This window comes from Mercenaria mercenaria, chromosome 18, assembly GCF_021730395.1.
Source record: "Mercenaria mercenaria strain notata chromosome 18, MADL_Memer_1, whole genome shotgun sequence".
Taxonomy (NCBI): domain Eukaryota; kingdom Metazoa; phylum Mollusca; class Bivalvia; order Venerida; family Veneridae; genus Mercenaria; species Mercenaria mercenaria.
Window position 1 is genome coordinate 829,981 of NC_069378.1, and position 21,021 is coordinate 851,001.

At 37.4% G+C, this 21,021-nt stretch overlaps 1 protein-coding gene across 2 annotated transcripts; it reads right to left on the reverse strand.

The window, feature by feature from the left end:
* Nucleotides 1-932: 932 nt before the first annotated feature.
* On the reverse strand, nucleotides 933-19,899 carry LOC123538403 (uncharacterized). Of its 2 annotated transcripts, XM_045322484.2 has the most exons (6): nucleotides 19,669-19,899; nucleotides 15,084-15,592; nucleotides 14,272-14,481; nucleotides 12,983-13,258; nucleotides 3,252-3,379; nucleotides 933-2,402 (listed from the first exon to the last, which is right to left on the reverse strand). In XM_045322484.2, the coding sequence occupies exons 2-6, from the start codon at nucleotides 15,100-15,102 to the stop codon at nucleotides 2,142-2,144; spliced, it is 894 nt and encodes a 297-aa protein (XP_045178419.2). In that variant the 5' UTR covers nucleotides 15,103-15,592; nucleotides 19,669-19,899; the 3' UTR covers nucleotides 933-2,141. The 2 variants fall into 2 exon arrangements, with proteins under 2 accessions (XP_045178419.2, XP_053385559.1); XM_053529584.1 differs by lacking the exon at nucleotides 3,252-3,379 and having other exon boundaries at nucleotides 2,266-2,402.
* Nucleotides 19,900-21,021: the final 1,122 nt, after the last annotated feature.

Sequence of the window (21,021 nt, forward strand, 5' to 3'; positions counted from 1 at the left end):
CTTTACTTTCTAAATGTGACCCTGACAATAGAGCTAGGGGTCTGGATCTTGCACATGACAAATTGTCTCATTATGAGTAACATTTATGCCAAGTAATTTCAAAATCCCTTGATTAATGACAGTTATGGACCAGACAGGGAACAGACCTGGTTAACCTTTGACTTCAAAGTGTGACCTTGACCTTGGAGCCTGTCATGACTGAATACACAAAAAATACTGAAGGTTTAATGCTGTAGGGATAACGCATGTGTTATAACATCTGCAGAATCCCGAGGGATTGGTTGGTACCCGAGGGATTCTGCAGATGTTATAACACGAAATGAACATGCGCTAACGCTATTCTAGCATAAAACACCTAAAAAGTGATAAATGAATACAATGTCACTCAACATCATTAAATGTCCACAAAATGCGCGGGAATGTCTGAGTTCCTTTTTTTCGTTGACGTCATTTCGTTTTGAATTATTATTATCTGTTTTGTGGCCGAATGACATTTACGCTTTGCCACAGAACGTGCATATATAAAAAGATGTTATAATAGCATGCGAGCGCTAGAATCTCTGTTAACACATGTTTTCTCTCCTGTTGAAACACCCCGGGAAAGTGACAAGAACAGCAGTTTTATGCTACAATATTGTTTTCTGTTTAAAAGATCGTGTAAAGTTTTACAACAATTTGTAAAAGTCGGAGCTTATTTTGAAGAAAAAAGACAGGATTTTTTCACTCCCATAATATCAATTTTCAAAAAAACAGATAGCAATTGCATACCTTTCTATGCTCGTTACTCCAATTGCAGGGTTTTTTCTCACCATTTTGGGAACATGACCCATACCCCTGGGATTGGGAATTTTCGCGGCATTTTTGCCAAATTGGGAAAAAGTACAAATTTCAATATCCATTCTTGTTAAAGCCAAAATGAACACAATTACTGATTTTTATGTTTAATTAACTGTAACTCAGTGTGATAAGATTTACAGATCAATTTCATAGACTTTCATATTCTTGAAACAGTCAACAAGTCAACCCTGGTAAGTTGTGCTGGTGAAAGCGACTGATGACTTTGTGGATACATATCCTCATCAGACTGACCAGTGACTCTTAGCTAAGTCGACTTCGTGCAGCCGCACATAGGTTCTTCATCAAACTAACACTAACAAGCTTTTGATAATGATTAATAATTAAGGCTTTTAGAATTAAATAAAAAATAAATGCAGGATCAGATTGTCCTACGACAGATTTTTAAAAAAAACAATCACAGAATTAAGCACAGCTATAATAATTCGAAGAGAAAGTCATCTTACACAAATATATAAAGCTGAATGTTTTAATGACTGTAAGTCTGGAAGAAGTTGAGTCAATCATTTTTCAACATTTTTTCCCAGCAATTTTTATCTGCTGACAGAAGTCACCAGGATATTTCACTGTGCTACAGAAGGCGATGATTGCATAACATTTCACCATTAAACTTCAAAATGAAAATTAAACGCTAGAAAGCCGTCACACGTAACAGGATAAAGTATGCTTGAACGTTGGTATCCGAAAAGATGTTATCCGAATTCCGAGTTATAACAGGTGCCCGCGAGCGTCGCTGTCCGTTGTTTTTCCAATATAACTCGAAAAATTTGGTAATTTAAACTTAATTCTCTTCCTTTTTATTATCATAATCCAATGCTAGACAAATATAACCCCTAAATGCAAAATAAATAATATCATGTAAGATGAACGAACGTATTTTGTGTAAATTTCAACTCGAAATTTCGGAGTATAGTGACGCTTGCGGCCTGGCACTTTGAACTCAAATTTCGGCCTTATAAAAACATTTTGACAAATTATTTATGAAAACATAACTAGGGCATTGCATTTGTAATTGATTCATTGTAAACTTGATACGTTTTTATAACTTTATCGCTAAATTATCGGTTATTTTCATATCGATGTATTTTTTCAAATTTCAAGATGGCGGGCGACTTTTCATCGGGAATTTACAAATCAAGATGCGGGAGTAAAGACATATTTGCTGTTTTTCTCGGTAAAATGGATCGATTTTTCTTGGATTTTTTTTGGCTTTGAATTGGGATTTTTTTTGCTTCAATTGGGAAAAAAAGATACTATTTTCAATTGGGAACATGACCGAATAACGGCTATAAAATCAGGCAAAAAAAAACCCCTGTAATTGCAACCATTTTTTTTGGACTTTTGAAACGGCCTGATCCTGGTGAAGAAAACCTCTGTGGGAACTTAGTTCTAGACTTATCGTAGTCCGAAAGGGCATTCCACAGCTGAATTAATTCATTTACTTGGGCAGTTGTTAAACCATCTGTCTGCTTACGAAGAGAACATAGAAATGTGGCGAGGTTTTGTACTTTGCTGAATCCTGGTATACTGTCTGGTCCAATGTCACTCTGTTAAAAGTACAAATTCGTATTTAAATAATATCAAGTTTAAAGTTCAATGTCAGCCATTATTGGCTGTTAGATCTGTAAATAACTGTATCAGATTCATGTTATTAGCTTGGACCAAAAACAACATTATTACATAATTAAAAAACAATTTATTGCAAGAGTGCTTTAACACTATTTATGCATGGTTGGCGATTATACATCATATAATTTCAGCAGGGCGCAGCGCAGCCCGGGTGAAATTATTTGACTATAATGTTTTACCAATTGAGTGCATAAATAGTGATTAAATATGGTTTTACTATAAATTATACTGAATCTAATATCATATTACATGCCCTTAATCTAAAATAGTATGTAAAATACTGTGGCGCTCTTTCTTGGTCGTATCAAAAATATTGACATCACTGCAAGTAAAAAAAGCCAGAAAATGAGCATGAAATAATAAGCAAAGAGAAATCACAAACAAAAGTAAAATACACAGACTTTTTATCAGGTACCGCCAGTCCACACTCGTGATCTAAAAACAACTGAGGATGAAGGACAGGGGCAGATATAATACAAGAAAAGACACAGATTGGAATTAAATCTGTAAACAGATGCTTAATATGAATTCGTGGATTTCAACTTTTGAACCTAAAATGAACGGAAATTTACTTGTTCATTTGAGATTAAATTTCATGGATTGACTCAACCGCGAAATTCACGAAAATTAGTTCTCCACGAATATTAATGATTTCACAGTAATGAAATGTGCAACATCTGTAATGCCCCCTAGTACCGGTTTAAGTGGAACTCAAATATACATTCGAATGGACTCCATGATCAAACTTAATCAAAATTTCAACTTACATAATCTGGAATTGTTTCATTCAAGGTACTTGTGACAGGAGAGGTCTCTACTGGTTGTGTGACAGGAGAGGTCTCTACTGGTTGTGTGACAGGAGAGGTCTCTACTGGTTGCTCAGGATTAACACATTCTGGAAAATTGTGTAAATAAAAATGTTCACCAACACTGTACTATATTTGAGCCATAACACAGAAAATGTGTATTAACAAATACTGTATTATCTGGACAATAGGCCGCGGCCAATACATTAAACTAGAGATGTCACAAGAGTGACGAATTATACCCCCACAATATGGCCTTGTCACAGAACTTAGCCGATGTCAAAGAGAACTTGCTTGACCTTTGACCTAATGACCACAAAATCAACAGAGGTCATCTGCTAGTCATGATCAACCTCCCTATGAAGTTTCATGATCCTCCGCCCAAGCGTTCTCAAGTTATTGTCCGTAAAAGGTTTAAATGACCTTTGACCTTTGGAACTCAAAATCAATATGGGTCATCTGCTTGACATGACCAACCTCCAGATTAAGTTTCCTGATCTTAGTCCCAAGCATTCTCAAGTTATCATCCGGAAACCGTTTAAATGTTCCAAGTCACTGTGACCTTGACCTTTGACCTACTGACCTCAAAGTAGAACCTGACCTGTATTTCATGATATTACACCTGTGTACTAAAAGTTATGGTCCTTGGCCCAAGTGTTCTCAAGTTATCATCCGGAAACCATTTAACTGTTCTGAGTCACTGTGACCTTGACCTTTGACCTACAGACCTCAGTCAAACTTGACCTGCATTTCATGATGCTACACCTGTGTACCAAAATTTATGGTCCTAGGCCCAAGCGTTCTCAAGTTATCATCCGGAAACCATTTAACTGTTCCGAGTCCCTGTGACCTTGACCTTCGACCTACAGACCTCAAAGTCAAACTTGACCTGCATTTCATGATGTTACACCTGTGTACCAAAATTTATGATCCTAGGCCCAAGCATTCTCAAGTTACCATCTGGAAACCATTTAACTGTTCCGAGTCCCTGTGACCTTGACCTTTGACCTACAGACCTCAAAGTCGAACTTGACCTGCATTTCATGATGTTACACCCGTGTACCAAAACTTATGATCCTAGGCTCAAGCGTTCTCAAGTTATCATCCGGAAACCGTTTAACTGTTCAGGGTCACTGTGACCTTGACCTTTGACCTACTGACCCCAAATTATTGCAAGTAATTATGAACTGGTCAGGAAATACTTATTTATAGCAGAGCTACCGGCGCCGCTAGGCGCGCCGACAGCGTCACATTACAGTTAGACGTATGAACAAATAACGAATAGAGAGATCTAACTGTGTATACTATCGAGTTGAAAATTCGTGGTACTTTTTGGAATTGGTGTTGTTCGGATTTTTTCATGTGCTCTATGCACATAGTAATTAATCAGTAAAGACGTCAGTAGACGCTCACTGTTTACAGTTGACAAAAGCGTCTCGCTTACTGCTTTGAATATTGAATAAAAATGTAAATGCACGTTTGATAATAAAAATTTAGTGCTAAATACATTTTGTACGAAGAAAAAAGAAATAAAATACAATATTTTCACTTTGAAACGACTTTCCTCACGCTGCCATTACCGAACTTTATTATATATACTTATGTTTGTCATGATGACGTCATAACTCCACAGTGGTGTAGTGGTTAGCGAGTTCGCGTTGAAAACCAGAGGTCACGAGTTCGAACCTCCTGGACCAGATTTTTTTTTTTTTTTTCAATTCCTTTTTTTTTATTTCAGTTTTTTTTTCTATTATTATGAGTTTTGAAAATATTGTATAACTAAAGTCATTCATGTGAAATTTAACAAGTGTTTAGTTTTGATGTCAGGCTCCAATGCAGTGCCTGTGCAGTAGTCAGTAGACATAACTTTAAAAACAAAAACAGCTTTAGGATCAAAATATACAGGCATTGAACTGTGAAAAGCAAATAATGCTCTTCTCCCCGTTCGCATATATTTCATCCGTTAGCTTTAAAATCACTGACAAGAGTTTATCTAAAAAACTAAAACTATTGGCGATGAATTATCAATAAACATAAATTTAAAGGTTCTTACTACCATCCCTATTTTATAGTGCTAAAAGATTAACCATAAAAAGCTATAAAAATGTTAACTTAGAAGATTAGTAAATAAACAGGGTTTTTCGAGAATTTCGGCATACACTGTTTTTCTCAGGTAAAATTCTGATCATTAACTTTTAAAAATTGCTAGTCTTTTGGGTTTAAAACAAGCTTTGTACAGTCATGTAAATGATTGTAATTTTCCCATACCAGGCGTCTATTATAGCAGTATTTTTGACTGAAAGTTGGACACAATCATTCTTCCTTTCAGAAAGAACCAAAATTTGACAATAATGACATTTAACCCTTAGCCTGCTGCAGGCTTGGAACCAGATCAGACGCCGATTTAATCAGGTTCCAAGCTGTTTGCTACTCTGACAATATTTCTTCCAATTTTGAAGCAAATTGAATGAACTTTACAATTTTAGCAGACGACATTTCCAGCAGACGACAATTTATCTAGCATGCTAAAGGTTAAAAGAATTACAATAGTCATTTCCAGGATTACGTAAATTCTAATTTCTATTAACTTTGGAATTGAAACATTAACTTTTTACATTAAGTCCTTATTGCCAAACATTCACACGCAAAGAGACAGAATTCCTTCAGCTATTGGCCTAATGAGATTCTGTTAGCTTTGAAGCTTTTCAATTTGAAGGGGTTATCATTTGTGACTGGCTTCCAGTACAATGTATAATAATAATTTAATATGTAAAATTGTTGATGCAGTACGTTTTAATAATAATAACAGAAATTATTCAAATACGTTTTCTTCTTTATCTTGGTGCAGATTTTAATCTATATCGAACTTTCTTTTAATTATATACAGAATATCTTACGAGTATTTCACATGTCAAGAATTAAATTTGATGCAGTCTAAAACATGCATTCAGAAATCATGGATTATCATTAATACTTATAATTTTAATAGATCTAATAGAACATAAACTTCCTAAACGAATCTATAATTCCAGACAATTCCGACACCACTCCTTTAATTTTAAAGGGGCACTGTGATTTTTCAGGGAGCTCTGCCTTTTAGGTAGCACCTAATTTCATATTAAGAATTAATACACAGTTACTGCATTTTGATGTGTTGATATGTGTATTTATCTTGCCTCCTACAAGATTCTTGCATTTGGTCAATAGACGTCACGTGGAGACAGGATATATTCCATATTCTGCAAGTACATTTCAGATATGAATTTTGATTAAAAACAAAATGGCTGCCACATCGCTAGCATAATTGAATCAAGTCAGATTATAAGCTCCAGCTATAGATATCATTTCAGAGATAAAAAATTTAGCGTTTTCTTGCCGTTCTATTTTTTCCTATCTAAATTATGTTCGTGAAGTTAGTGGCAATAGAAGAACAGAACAGTAACTCTGTATGGGAAGGCCACGATTGCCAGGTTGAAATGATGTTTTAGTTAAATCATCGTAAATCAAGGGGATTAACATATTCGTAAGACAGCAGATTGTTGTAGGATCATTTAATCTACTTGCAAGAGAAAGGAAACAGGACGAAAGCCAAAGTTTTAAGACATGTCTGACATCGTGTAATGTGATGATTTTTCGAAAGGATGGACCTTAAAAGTTTTTGAAAACCAGTTCATGACCTGTATAAATGAGCTTCTGTGTTTTGTGATTCAGTCAAAATACAGTTCATTTTGCATTTTATGGCTGGTGTTTATCAACTATAATCAAAGCATGATCAGAGCAGAAAAGATTGCAGAATTCTAGTCAGCACTGTAACTGTAAGTAGCTTTATTAATATAAAAATTATGTTTACTAGAGCTATCACTAAAGGTGATGAATGTACCCCCCGCATGCACTGACACAGTACATTGCAATTTGACGCACACAAGATTGCATAATTATGTAGACTGTATGTATATAGACTGTATGTATACAGTATACAGTAAACCTCGCTTATAAGGAACAGCTTGGGACCTCTAAAAATTGTTCCTTATAACCGAGGTTCCTTATATCCGTATAGCGAACTAGTTCCTTGTAACCGAGGTATGTATAAAGAACACAATTAATTTTTTATTTGTATAGCAAACACTATTTGACCGGCGTTTGAAAGGGCTATGTGTTCATCCTCTAGGCCGACTATGAATCTTTATGTGACAAAATTTTGTTTAATTTTTGTCAGTTATTTCTATCTTCTTTATTTTAAAGAGCGCTACATTATGACTGTAAGAAATGTTGCAGTAACTTCCTTCAATTTCCTCGATTGCATGTTATGTGAAGAGGCATCAATATTAATATAAAATAAATGTTCATTTTTTTAAATTTTGCACACACTGGACAACAACGTCATAGGTTAAAGGGTAAATTAGGCCTATACCTATAGTTTTGCTATTGTCCATTTTAGCACCTGCTATATTTTTTACAATTAGAAATTTGGTAAACTGGACTGTTTGCCATTGTTAATCACACGTAATTAGCACATTTATTTAGGATATTTCCATCTTCAGGAAACTAGACTAATAATGACCAATATTAAAATCCAAGGTTTGGTGAATGTGACCGTAACCGTGACTGATTTTCGTTTACTATTGTTAACATGAAATACATCTAATGATTATATTGCATATTTTCTATTTTTCGTATCTGTGAATTAACAAACATAAGATCATAGAAATGAAAAAAATTGTGTTTATACATGAACATGAAAGCACAAAAAAGTGCCGACGTTACTCTGACGTCATCAGCGATTCTCATGTTTATTTCTGGTTTTCAATAATTTTCATTCTTTAAGTCTGTTCGCTATAACCGAGGGGTTTTCCATTGATTTTCGTACTTTGGGACTGGAAAAAGTGTTCCTTATAACCGAGTGTTCCTTATAACCGAGTTCCCTATAACCGAGGATTTTTACATTGAATAAAGAAGGAATTAGATCGGGAAATTGAAAACTGTTCCTTATAACGGAGTGTTCCTAATATCCGAGTTCCTTATAAGTGAGGTTTACTGTAGTAACAAAAAACAAAGTCCCATAACTATGCAGAATATTTATCTAAAAGAATGTAACATGCACCATGCACAACTAGGGTTTGTACTGATCACTTGTGTGAAGTTTCATTAAATTGTGTGCAAGGGTTTGGTAGATTAGGCACGCACAAGATTGCATATGCAGACTGTATGTACATAGTATGTTAACAAGAAACAAAGTCCCATAACTCTGCAATTTTTGTCACTGAAAGAACCTAACATGACCCATGCACAACTACTGTTGTTACTGATCACTTGTGTGAAGTTTCATTAAATTGTGTCAAGGGGATGAGGAGAGATGGTGCGCACAAGATTGTGTCTATGTATATAGTATAGTAACAAAAAACAAAGTCCCATAACTCTGCAAATATTTTTTCTGAAAGAACCTAACATGCCCCATGCACAACTACTGTTGTTACTGATCACTTGTGTGAAGTTTCATTAAATTGTGTCAAGGGGATGAGGAGAGATGGTGTGCACAAGATTGTGTCTATGTATATAGTATAGTAACAAAAAACAAAGTCCCATAACTCTGCAAATTTTTTTTCTAAAAGAACCTAACATGCCCCATGCACAACTACTGTTGGTACTGATCACTTGTGTGAAGTTTCATTAAATTCTGTCAAGGGGATAAGGAGAGATGGTGCACACAAGATTGCGTCTATGGACAGACAGACAGACGGACAGACAGACAGACATCCTGAAACCAGTATACCCCCCCTTACAACTTTGTTGTCGGGGGGTACAATTACAGGGAGAATGTAAAAGGTAGTCTGCAAGATAAAATTGTTACACTGCTTGTTGGCGACAGGATATTGGATATATGCTGTCTCCAAAATCCATATCAGGCTCAAGAGATATGGATTTCCTCAACAGCATATATCCCATATCCTGTCACCAACAAGCAGTGTAACTAATATTATGGACCTGATAGAAGCGATATCTACTGAGGAAGCAGTCGGATTGATAATAAGTCATATTTTGGTGTATTTCTGAATAAATCAACAACAGGATAATCACAGACTATTGATTTTATAGATGTGTTTCAGCAGAAATATACTGTGGGTCTATGTTGCTGTCAAGGATGCAAAGTGAATTAGAGCTAATATACAGTTTACTTGGACTGTGGGATATGTTTACTGTTCAAGAGCGTTTTACGGTTTTGCAAATTTGAAACTGGTTTCACCTAGTAATTGAAGCATGTCCGATAAACCCAGTAATCGTTACATAATGTTTGCAGCAATACATCATCTAAAGTTAAATTTTTTTTTAATATAAGTTGGCCAAGTTTTATTTTTTTAGTTTTGTTTCTGTTTGCGCTAATATTGCCAAAATGAAATCTCCACCAGAAATGCTAGCAATACAGTATATCCTTCGTATTTCCCAAAGGGTATACATTTTCCTGCATGGTATATTTATGCCACTTGAATGAAACCGTAGTTTTGAAATTTCTCATTATTTTTCATTTACATGCATTTTCTGAAATGTAACATCAACTGTGGCAACCATTTATTTTCTACAATAAAATATTTACCAACATGACACAGTTCCATTTCAAGTCCAGACATAAAAAAAGATGCCTAAAATGCATCTGTAATTTTGAGATACACTTTACTGTAACTGGGACCTTGCTCCCCCCCACCACCAAATAACCCACAAGAAATGAGTTCAAAATAGTCATCTACACTATTTACTTACTGGAAGTAGCTGTTGAAGGCTGCCTTGGAACTGTTTGGACAGGAACTATGGACTCAGGCTGCCTTGGAACTGTTTGGACAGGAACTATGGACTCAGACTGCCTTGGAACTGTTTGGACAGGAACTATGGACTCAGACTGCCTTGGAACTATGGACTCAGACTGCCTTGGAACTGTTTGGACAGGAACTATGGACTCAGACTGCCTTGGAACTGTTTGGACAGGAACTATGGACTCAGACTGCCTTGGACAGGAACTATGGACTCAGACTGCCTTGGAACTGTTTGGACAGGAGCTATGGACTCAGACTGCCCTAACTCTGGAACCCATTATGGGATCTGGCTGGTTCAACAAAGGAACCGAGATCTTATGGTGACACAAGTTTTGTGCAAGTTTGATTAAATTCAAATCATAAATGAAGCTGCTCTTGTGCAGACAAGGTCAAAATAGCTAATTTTGGCCCTTTCAGGGGCCATCACTCTGGAACCCATAATGGAATCTAGCCAGTTCAAGAAAGGAACCGGGATCTTATGGTGATACAAGTTATGTGCAAGTTTGGTTAAAATAAAATCATAAATGAAGCTGCTATTGTGCAGATAAGGTCAAAATAGCTAATTCTGGCCCTTTCAGGGGCCATAACTCTGGAACCCATAATGGAATCCGGCCAGTTCAAGAAAGGAACCGGGATCTTATGGTGATACAAGTTATGTGCAAGTTTGGTTAAAATAAAATCATAAATGAAGCTGCTATTGTGCAGACAAGGTCAAAATAGCTAATTCTGGCCCTTTCAGGGGCCATAACTCTGGAACCCATAATGGAATCCGGCCAGTTCAAGAAAGGAACCGGGATCTTATGGTGATACAAGTTATGTGCAAGTTTGGTTAAAATAAAATCATAAATGAAGCTGCTATTGTGCAGACAAGGTCAAAATAGCTAATTCTGGCCCTTTCAGGGGCCATAACTCTGGAACCCATAATGGAATCCGGCCAGTTCAAGAAAGGAACCGGGATCTTATGGTGATACAAGTTATGTGCAAGTTTGGTTAAAATAAAATCATAAATGAAGCTGCTATTGTGCAGACAAGGTCAAAATAGCTAATTCTGGCCCTTTCAGGGGCCATAACTCTGGAACCCATAAAGGAATCCGGCCAGTTCAAGAAAGGAACCAAGATCTTCTGGTGATACAAGTTGTGTGCCAGTTTGGTAAAAATCAAATCATAAATAAAGCTGCTATTGTGCAGAAAAGGTCAAAATAGCTGATTTTGGCCTTTTCAGGGGCAATAACTCGTGAACCCATAATGGGATCTGGCCAGTTCAAGAAAGGAACCGTGATCTTATGGTGATACAAGTTGTGTGCAAGTTTGGTTAATATAAAATCATAAATGAAGCTGCTATTGTGCAGACAAGGTCAAAATAGCTCATTCTGGTCCTTTCAGGGGCCATAACTCTGGAACCTATAAAGGAATCTCGCCCGTTCAAGAAAGGACCAAGATCTTATGGTGATACAAGTTGTGTGCCAGTTTGGTAAAAATCAAATCATAAATAAAGCTGCTGTTGTGCAGACAAGGTCAAAATAGCTAATTTTGGACCTTTCAGGGGCCATAACTCTGGAACCCATAGTGGGATCTGGCCAGTTCAAGAAAGGAACCGTGATCTTATGGTGATACAAGTTGTGTGCAAGTTTGGTTAAAATAAAATCATAAATGAAACCACTATCGTGCAGACAAGAAATTGTTGACGGACGCACGGACTGACGACGGACAAAGGGTGAACACAAAAGCTCACCTTGTCACTATGTGACAGGTGAGCTAATAAAACATACTGTAATAAGTGGGCAAAATTCTTCATATTACTCACAAGATGCAAAATATATTTTGTCAGAAGTTCACAAAAGACAGATTAAAAAGGAAAAAAGTAGGACTGCAGACAGAAAAAATAACAAGAATTACTACAATATGTTTTCATTTTTGTACTGATTAATTCAATGTATTTATGCATTATAAAAAGTTTATGTAGCATGTCAACTTAAGTCGACAACAAGCAGGTCACGCCTGACAGCGTTTTGTTCGGGTTTTCCTTATTAAGGAGATATTGAACTTCTAATAATGGCATACAATAAATAACCCGTAAATTTCTGGACACCAGTCAAAGCAGTCAAAAAGCAACAGCTGTCAAAGAAGACAGTGCACTAGACTATTTCAATGCGAGGTAGTGAAACTGGGCATATCTGGGCATATCTGAGGAAACTTGATCTGTCAATGAACTGTTTAATGACTCCAATGATGGCTGAAGATATTGCTCAACAGCTTGAGTCTGTGTCAAAAATATTAAATTGCTGTATAAATATCTAGCGAAATTGCCTATACACGAATCTACGACAAATTATGGTTCACTGTTACTTTTCAACAAAAATGTGATCTGCCAAATAAATGCAAGATACCACAATGCAGTGCAATATGCACAAAGCAAAGTCATATATGACCTTTGACACCTGTGACCTTGACCTTGGAGAGAGACATCCAAAACATGCACTCTGCACATTGTCTGTGTGTGGTGAGTATTTATGTATTTTTTTTTGAAATCCATAAACGGGTTCAGGAGTTACACAGCGGACACAAGTTGCTAACAGATGGATGGAGAAAGACAGAAGGACACCGTGGTTAAAACATAATATGTCCCTTTTGGGATATAAAAATGGGAGATAATTCATAAACTGTTGCTGTGATAGTTATGACACTTGTGCCATATGATTAGGGAGATGATAAGGAAAAACTGTTAAGTATAAAGCAAATCAATCAAATAATTACAGATAAGGAGAAAAAAGATAAAGGGTAAAAGAAACTTATACCAAGCCAGGGACGTGGAAAGACACTGACGTTGAGTAGAATAGTAGAATACCTCTCCATATACTTCGACTAGTTGAGGTGAAAACCTTGACAAACCTAAATGTTGGTTAAGTTCCTGCTGGAACTGCCGGTCCTCCTCTGTTGGAATACGGACGCACATTCTTCCCGGCTCAGACTGTCTTTGTATATTGGTAGTGGCAAGTGTTGGAACAGTCAAGTCGTCAATAGCAGGCTCGTCGTAGCTGTCATCTTCCTCGACAGTACTATCCTCCTCCACATCCTCCTCTTCTTCCATGGACTGTTCCGCCTCCTTATACCTGACAGTTGTGCCTGTTGACTGAGAGTAAAAATACTCTGAACCGATAAGTTCACCTGCAAAATAAATACTTGCACTATAACTAAACTTGAGTTTCATAAACAAAGCAGCTGTTACCATAAATTCACCTGCATATAAATACACTAAACCTATACTCGAGTTTCTTATCCAAAGCAGTCATTACATTTAAAATACATATGAACCGCCTAATAGACCTTTCTAACGTAAACGTAATTACGAAACGGAATACTGAATCCGTAAAATTTTAGGCTAATTTGTGGTCTACGGGAGACAATTTCATCTAATAGTAATGCAATAGTATCTCCCTTAGACCATTATTTGCAAATAATATTTACGGATTCAGTAATCCGTTTCCGATTTACGTTAACGTTAGAAATGTCTAATAACACTTCGTCTTGAACAGTAACATCAGTGTCATTTGGTTAATTCAAGGTATTAGACCCATAATAGATTAACTCCTTTTCATAGAGTATTCACTTTATTCCAACCATAACCATTTTTTCACTTTTTAGATTACTTAATTAATATTTTGGAAATGTTGGTATATGTAGGTTTTACTTGTGCCCCAAGGTTAGTTTTAAATGAAGTGAGCAAAATTCAAAACAGACTCGCAGGGCTTGACCTGTAATTATCACTGTTGTAGTAACAATTCTGTTTCCTTAAATTCATTTCCATGAGGCACCCTAGAAAAAAGTGATATTGACAGTTTTATGTTGTGTTTTGTAATTGTTTACCAATAGCTTGATGTTTCTTTTATTTCAATTAATGGTAAAGTGATTTCTCTGCTAATGTTTTGACAAGTGGCAATCACTTTGAACTTTGCCACTACTTGAACTTGAGGAAATACAAATTTGAATGAAAATTTAAATGGATACAAGGTTCATGTTAAAAAACAACTCGGATATTCCTGCCCATTTCATGGAAAGTTAATGACTTTGCAGGAGAATGTATTCATCTATTATGACCTGGCAGCATTTTCATTGCATAAGTAGCTGGAATTCAGATAAATGAAGCTGAGACATTAAGTTAAAAACAATAACTGACATACCCGTGTATGTTCCAGGTATTGTGAAGTCTGGAAAAATCTCTTTGCCAAGCACCACATTTGCCAACTGATTGACTGAGTGTTGTAGAATGCCATCATACGACAGTGGTGCCTTGTTTTCCAGTGTGGTTATCTCCTTCTGTCGATCCTGGTTCCACCGGTGGACTCCATCCAAAAGGAAGACTTGGAAGTTGACATCACTCGCCAATGTCCCTGCAAAATGTTTACAAAAAAATTTCATGTCTTTTAAAGTTCTGCAGTAAAAACAGAAATAATAATGTGAGGCAGTGTAGTATTGCATGACATGCTTGTTTGAAATCCCACTGATATGCCAATGGTCATTATAATTTGACAAGGCCATAGCCATAGTTAAATATTCTTGCGTTTATGCCCTTAACGGAAAAGTATGGTAGCTATAGTAGCACTCTTTATTGTCCGCCCAATAAATATTGTCATTTGACAATAATGTGGCATCACTTTAGTATAAGTGTGTTTTAAACGAAACAGCATATTAGGATAATTTACAGTTAAAATAGCCTACACTTATCAAAGTATGAAATCTGTGTAACACTGAATGAAAAAAATCTTAGTTCGATATTCTTAGAAAGCAATCATCTGAGCAGGTCACCAACCAGCAGGATGATCCAAATAATTCTCCCTCCCCGTCAGGGCTCAACAATAACACTGGTCTGCTGACCCAAGACCAGTGTGTTTTCAGGACCATCAAATCTTTCTAACTGAAGAACCATTTTGAACCACCAGAAACTGAAGTACCCTTTCACAAAGAGAACTTTTCAAAAATTGATTAATTATACCTGGTATGAAGCGGTTCATGTGTAGATGGAAACTTTCCAATGAAGTCGAACCTCTAGCGCATCTCTACTTCGGCCATTCCACACCACCCTTTCTTATTGTTCCAACCTGTGTGTAGAGTTGGACACCATCTGGATCCTGCAGGCACGCAACGTGGTGACTCTGCTGAGCCCAGATCTGCTGCATCTTGAGAGAGTCAATAAGAGGCACACCAAGAACATCAAGTCCTTTGTCACCTTCTAGGGATTGGATCAGTTGTGTGATCAATGTTGTTGTTTCCTGTGTGCCTCTTGTGATGCGGCGGCAGTGTAAAGCAAGCTCGTCCTTCTTAATGCTTCAGAGCACATCAGACTCAGATGGACTTGGTATGTGTTGTTGGATCATCTCTGCCCTCTTTGCTCATTTGAGAAGACTAACATCTTCATCTTCCCACTTGAACGTCCCATATAAAGGATGGGCGTCTGTTGTGCAACCGACAGACAACCGTCTCATAAAATGCCATATGTCCAACCTGTAAAGATATAGAATTATAAACATAACATATACATGTTATACAGAAATCTGTTTTCCACAGTTAAAAAAATACTTCCATACATCTCGCATAAGGAATATAATGTCCAAGGCTGCCATTTAGTTGAGAAAATAAAATTCCCTGGACTTTCACTGATTTTTCCCAGACTTAACCATACTTTTCACTGACCAATACCACGGTATTTTCAGCCTCCCAGGCGCGTCGCAAGGTGTATGACATTTGGGCGACGGGAGACATTAATGGGGTGGATATGTGAGGGGTGTCCCCTCCCAGGCAGTGAGAAAAATTTTGAAATTTGTATCAGAAATAATGATGTTGAAAATTCATAAACCAACACAGTTTTGTCAAAACATGTTTCGCTTTAATAAGCTTCTTCAGTTGACAATAAAATACACGATACGTGAAATACGGAAATGACGTTGACGCGCCAAATGGACGTTGACGTTTAGACGCCACAAATGGCAGATAAAAGTGTATCATGTAATAATACGTCTATGAATGTTAAATAATATACATTATTATTCTATTTTTCAATGTAATAGTTGTAGACGTTATAATTTAGATAATACACATAAACTCACCATTAATTAACTGGATCAAATGACACATGAAGTAATGAGTTTTCCGTGTTTTTAGAGACCATGTAAACATTTTTATCAAGAAGGCATTTACTTCAAAATAACAAAGTGTTTACTGAAATTAATTCTAAAATTAGTTCAACGGAATTTTGAGTGTCTGCTTTTTTTTTTTGTTTGTTTTGGGTTTAACGCCGTTTTTCAACAGTATTTCAGTCATGTAATGGCGGGCAGTTAACCTAACCAGTATTCCTGTATTCTGTACCAGTACAAACCTGTTCTCCGCAAGCAACTGCCAACTTCCCCACATGAATCAGAGGTGGAGGACTAATGATTTCAGACACAATGTCGTTTATCAAATAGTCACGGGGAACATACGCCCCGCCCGAGGATCGAACTCGCGACCCCGAAATCCGTAGACCAACGCTCTTACCTACTGAGCTAAGCTGGCGGGCGAATTGAGTGTCTGCCAAACCAGGTGTTCTGATATTGTTATTTTGAGTTGAACTGTTCTTGTGTCAATACCATTTAGGAGACTTCTGAACGCTTTGAAAATTATTCCCTGATTAGAATTAACTATTTCTGATTCACGACTGATGATCTGTTGATAAATTAAATTCATTTTTAAAACTTATAGTAACTAGAAAATGCTTTTGTAAAAAAGCGCAAGTCTCCCCAAATGCAAAGTCCTATAGGCAAGAAGTCAATAGGGGCCAGGAGCGAAAGTCAAAGAGACACTGATGGTTGGCTGCAATAGGGATCATCTACTTGGCATGTCCAGTCATCCCGCTAAATTTCAACACTCTGGGCCTAGTGGTTCTCAAGTCACTGTTCAGGCTCCTGTGACCTTGACCTTTGATCAAGTGACCTCAAAATAAATAGGGGTCATCTACTCTGAATGTCCAATCATCCTATTAAGTTTCAACATTGTAGGTCAAGTGGTTCTCAAGTTATTTCCAAAAAATGATTTTACATGAACAGGCCACTGTGACCTTGACCTTTAATTGACTGACTCCAAAATCAATAGGGGTCATCTACTCTGCATGTTCAATCATCCTATGAAGTTTCAACATTCTGGGTCAAGTGGTTCTCAAGTTATTGATCGGAACTGGTTATCAATGTTCAGGCCCCTGTGACCTTGACCTTTAACGGAGTGACCCCAAAAACAATAGGGGTCATTTACTCTGTATGAACAATCATCCTATGAAGTTTCAACATTCTGGGTTGAGAGGTTCTCAAGTTATTGATTGGGAAATGGTTTTCCATGTTCAGGCCCCTGTGGCCTTGACCTTTAATAGAGTGACCCCAAAATCGTTAGTGGGTCATCTACTCTGCATGACCAATCATCCTATGAAGTTTCATCATTCTGGGTCAAGTGGTTCTCAAGTTACTGACCGGAAATGGTTTTCAATGTTCAGGCCCCTGTGGCCTTGACCTTTCACAGAGTGACCCCAAAATCGTTAGGGGTCATCTACTCTGCATGACCAATCATCCTATTAAGTTTCAACATTCTGGGTCAAGTGGTTCTCAAGTTACTGACCGGAAATGGTTTTCAATGTTCAGGCCCCTGTGACCTTGACCTTTAATGGAGTGACCCCAAAATCGATAGGGGTCATCTACTTTGCATGTACAATCATCCTATGAAGTTTCAACAATCTGGGTGAAGTGGTTCTCCAGTTATTGATCGGAAATGGTTTTCCATGTTCAGGCCCCTGTGACCTTGACCTTTGATGGAGTGACCCCAAAATCAATAGGGGTCATCTACTCTTCATGATCAATCATCCTATGAAGTTTCAACTTTCTGGGTCAAGTGGTTCTCTAGTTATTGATCGGAAATGGTTTTCAATGTTCAGGCCCCTGTGACCTTGACCTTTGACGGAGTGACCCCAAAATCAATAGGGATCATCTACTCTTCATGACCAATCATCCTATGAAGTTTCAACATTCTGGGTCAAGTGGTTCTCTAGTTATTGATCGGAAATGGTTTTCAATGTTCAGGCCCCTGTGACCTTGACCTTTGACGGAGTGACCCCAAAATCAATAGGGGTCATCTACTCTTCATGAACAATCATCCTATGAAGTTTCAACATTCTGGGTCAAGTGGTTCTCTAGTTATTGATCGGAAATGGTTTTCAATGTTCAGGCCCCTGTGACCTTGACCTTTGACCGAGTGACCCCAAAATCAATAGGGGTCATCTACTCTTCATGACCAATCATCCTATGAAGTTTCAACATTCTGGGTCAAGTGGTTCTCTAGTTATTGATCGGAAATGGTTTTCAATGTTCAGGCCCCTGTGACCTTGACCTTTGACAGAGTGACCCCAAAATCAATAGGGGTCTTCTACTCCAGCAGCCCTACAACCCTATAAAGTTTGAAGGTTCTAGGTCAAATGGTTCTCCAGTTATTGCTCGGAAATGTAGTGTGACGTACGGACGGACGGACAGGGCAAAAACAATATGTCTCCTGGGGGAGACATAATTACTTATTAGCATCGGATTTGGAAACAGCTTTTACAGCTTTTGTCGGCGCTTAACTTGTATTGAGCAAAACTTCACTTATTACGTTCAAGTATAACCAGCTATTTGAAAAGAAAACTTTCTATTTCTTAACTGACATGTCGCTGCCCTATGTAGACTTTCACACTCAACAACCTTTTAATTCAATTTAAAAAAAGTTATTTCATTGGCGGCTTCTTGTTGATTCCAGCCATTTCGCCCCCTCTAACTTGGAGCATTGGAAGATACTGAAAAAATCTGGATATTTTCAAAAATATTGAATCGCCGTATTGCTTCTCCAGGCCGAAATATTGGGGCGGCAACGTCTCTGCCTCCTCCTCCCTTACAACCATTCATACCATTCTTTTATGTTTTTTTCGCTTCAGATATAACAAACTTTAATTTGTAAGTACAAAAAAATCAAAGTTAACAAAAAGGAAATTGATTGAAACACATTAAAATCATGTTTGTACAAATGACACTAAAATGTGTTAGACAATGCATATAAATATTGCTTGAACACTTCCACAGCCACTGAACAAAAAAAAAAAAAAAAAAAATGACCCACAGATTCCATTTGTTTGTTTGTTTTGGGTTTAACGTCGTTTTTCAACAGTATTTCAGTCATGTAACAGCGGGCAGTTAACGAAACCAGTGTTCCTGGATTCTGTACCAGTACAAACCCGTTCTCCTCAAGTAACTGCCAACTTCCCCACATGAATCAGAGGTGGAGGACTAATGATATCAGACACAATGTCGTTTATCAAACAGTCACGGAGAACATACGCCCCGCCCGAGGATCGAACTCGCGACCCGAGATCCATAGACCAACGCTCTTACCTATTGAGCTAAGCGTGTGGGCTCACAGATTCCATTTTTCCCTGACTTTCAAAAGATTTGTGGTAAGACCCTTCCAATGTACAGGCAAAACTCAAAGCTAACATGAAAATGTACAAAATAAAGCATTGAAACACAAGTTTATACCTCACAATCAGGAATGGCCAGCTGAAGTATTTAAGGACACAACTGTTGCCACAGCAGTCCCTGTCAACATAAAGGAGCCGTGGTGCAGGAACTCCTGCCAAGTGATATCTACGACAGAGACCTGTGATCATGTTGGCCAGGCCCTCACCTTCACTGGTCGTTAGAACCGTCATGGCAACCTGCCCACATTCATTACCAACATTTGTTGCCCACATTGACGTCATCGCACTTCTTCCTACAAGAAAAATATTAAGCTGTCACATTAATGTGTAGTCCCAATTTGTGACTCTAGTCACCTCCCCTGATGGTCCGTCCACCGATAATATCGGACTGAAACTAGAGATGCTTTTGAGAAAAGCGCATGTCTCCCACAAATGCCCCTATGAAAAATGTCTAGTTTCTGTAGATGGTCTAGAGTGGATCCAATTAGACGGTCTGGACAAGTGGATCCAATCATTAATTCAAGGGCCATAATTCAAAAGTGCCTGGGCGGATTTAGCTAGTTTTTGATTTTAGCTGAGGTCTTATGGTCAAACACATTTTGTTCAAGTTCGGTGAAGATCGGATGAGAAATGTTCGACTTAGAGTGCGGACAAGCTTTGTGACAGACAGACAGACAGACACACACACACAGACTGGAGTAAATCAATATGTCTCCCACACCACTGTGTGGTGGGAGACATAACGAAATAATTACGTCACAAGTTGAACTAATTAGTGTGTATAGAATGCAGACTTCACAGTGATAAATATACCTCTACTTAATGACTCATATTTTTCAAAATTGTCTAAATGAATGTTCTTGACTCTGTTTTTTTTGTCTATATACATTAATTAGGTAGAACAAAAGAGGTTGTAAATGACCTGCAAGATAAATTGGAAAATAAATCCCCGATTCCAGTAACAGAAATGCATATATTGCAACAATAATTGTACAACAGCTATCACACAAAATAACTGGATTGCACTGTAATTTCAGGAAATTGTAAAATTCTAGACAAACGAGAGTTCAAAATCTTTGGAGAAGATGTGAACTATGCATGCAACATTCTCACCCCATGTGTCGTATTAGAAAAGATTATTTTGTTGCAACAACAAAAGCTAATCAATAACACTTTGCTGCAGTGTTTATTTTAAGTGTGGGGCCTGCATCTTCAAACCTAATCCGAAATGCGAAACTTACAGAATGAATATTTTAAATGCTCACCGGTCAAAGAATGAGATACGTAACAAGAAATTTGATTTGTATCAATGATTAGCCCATTAGAAATTTCAATACTTTTCCAGTCAGGTTTTACTATTAGTTCAGTTGCCTGGTTATTGTTTACATCCTACATAACAGCTATGCCACCC

What these genes read in the sequence shown, in the direction of transcription:
- LOC123538403 (XM_045322484.2), bottom strand. An exon ending in GGAACTTAACCAACATTTAG is followed by an intron (nt 3,380 to 12,982) that starts GTTTGTCAAGGT and finishes ACAATTTTCCAG; the next exon opens with AATGTGTTAATCCTGAGCAA. An exon ending in ATGAAACAATTCCAGATTAT is followed by an intron (nt 2,403 to 3,251) that starts GTAAGTTGAAAT and finishes TACTTTTAACAG; the next exon opens with AGTGACATTGGACCAGACAG.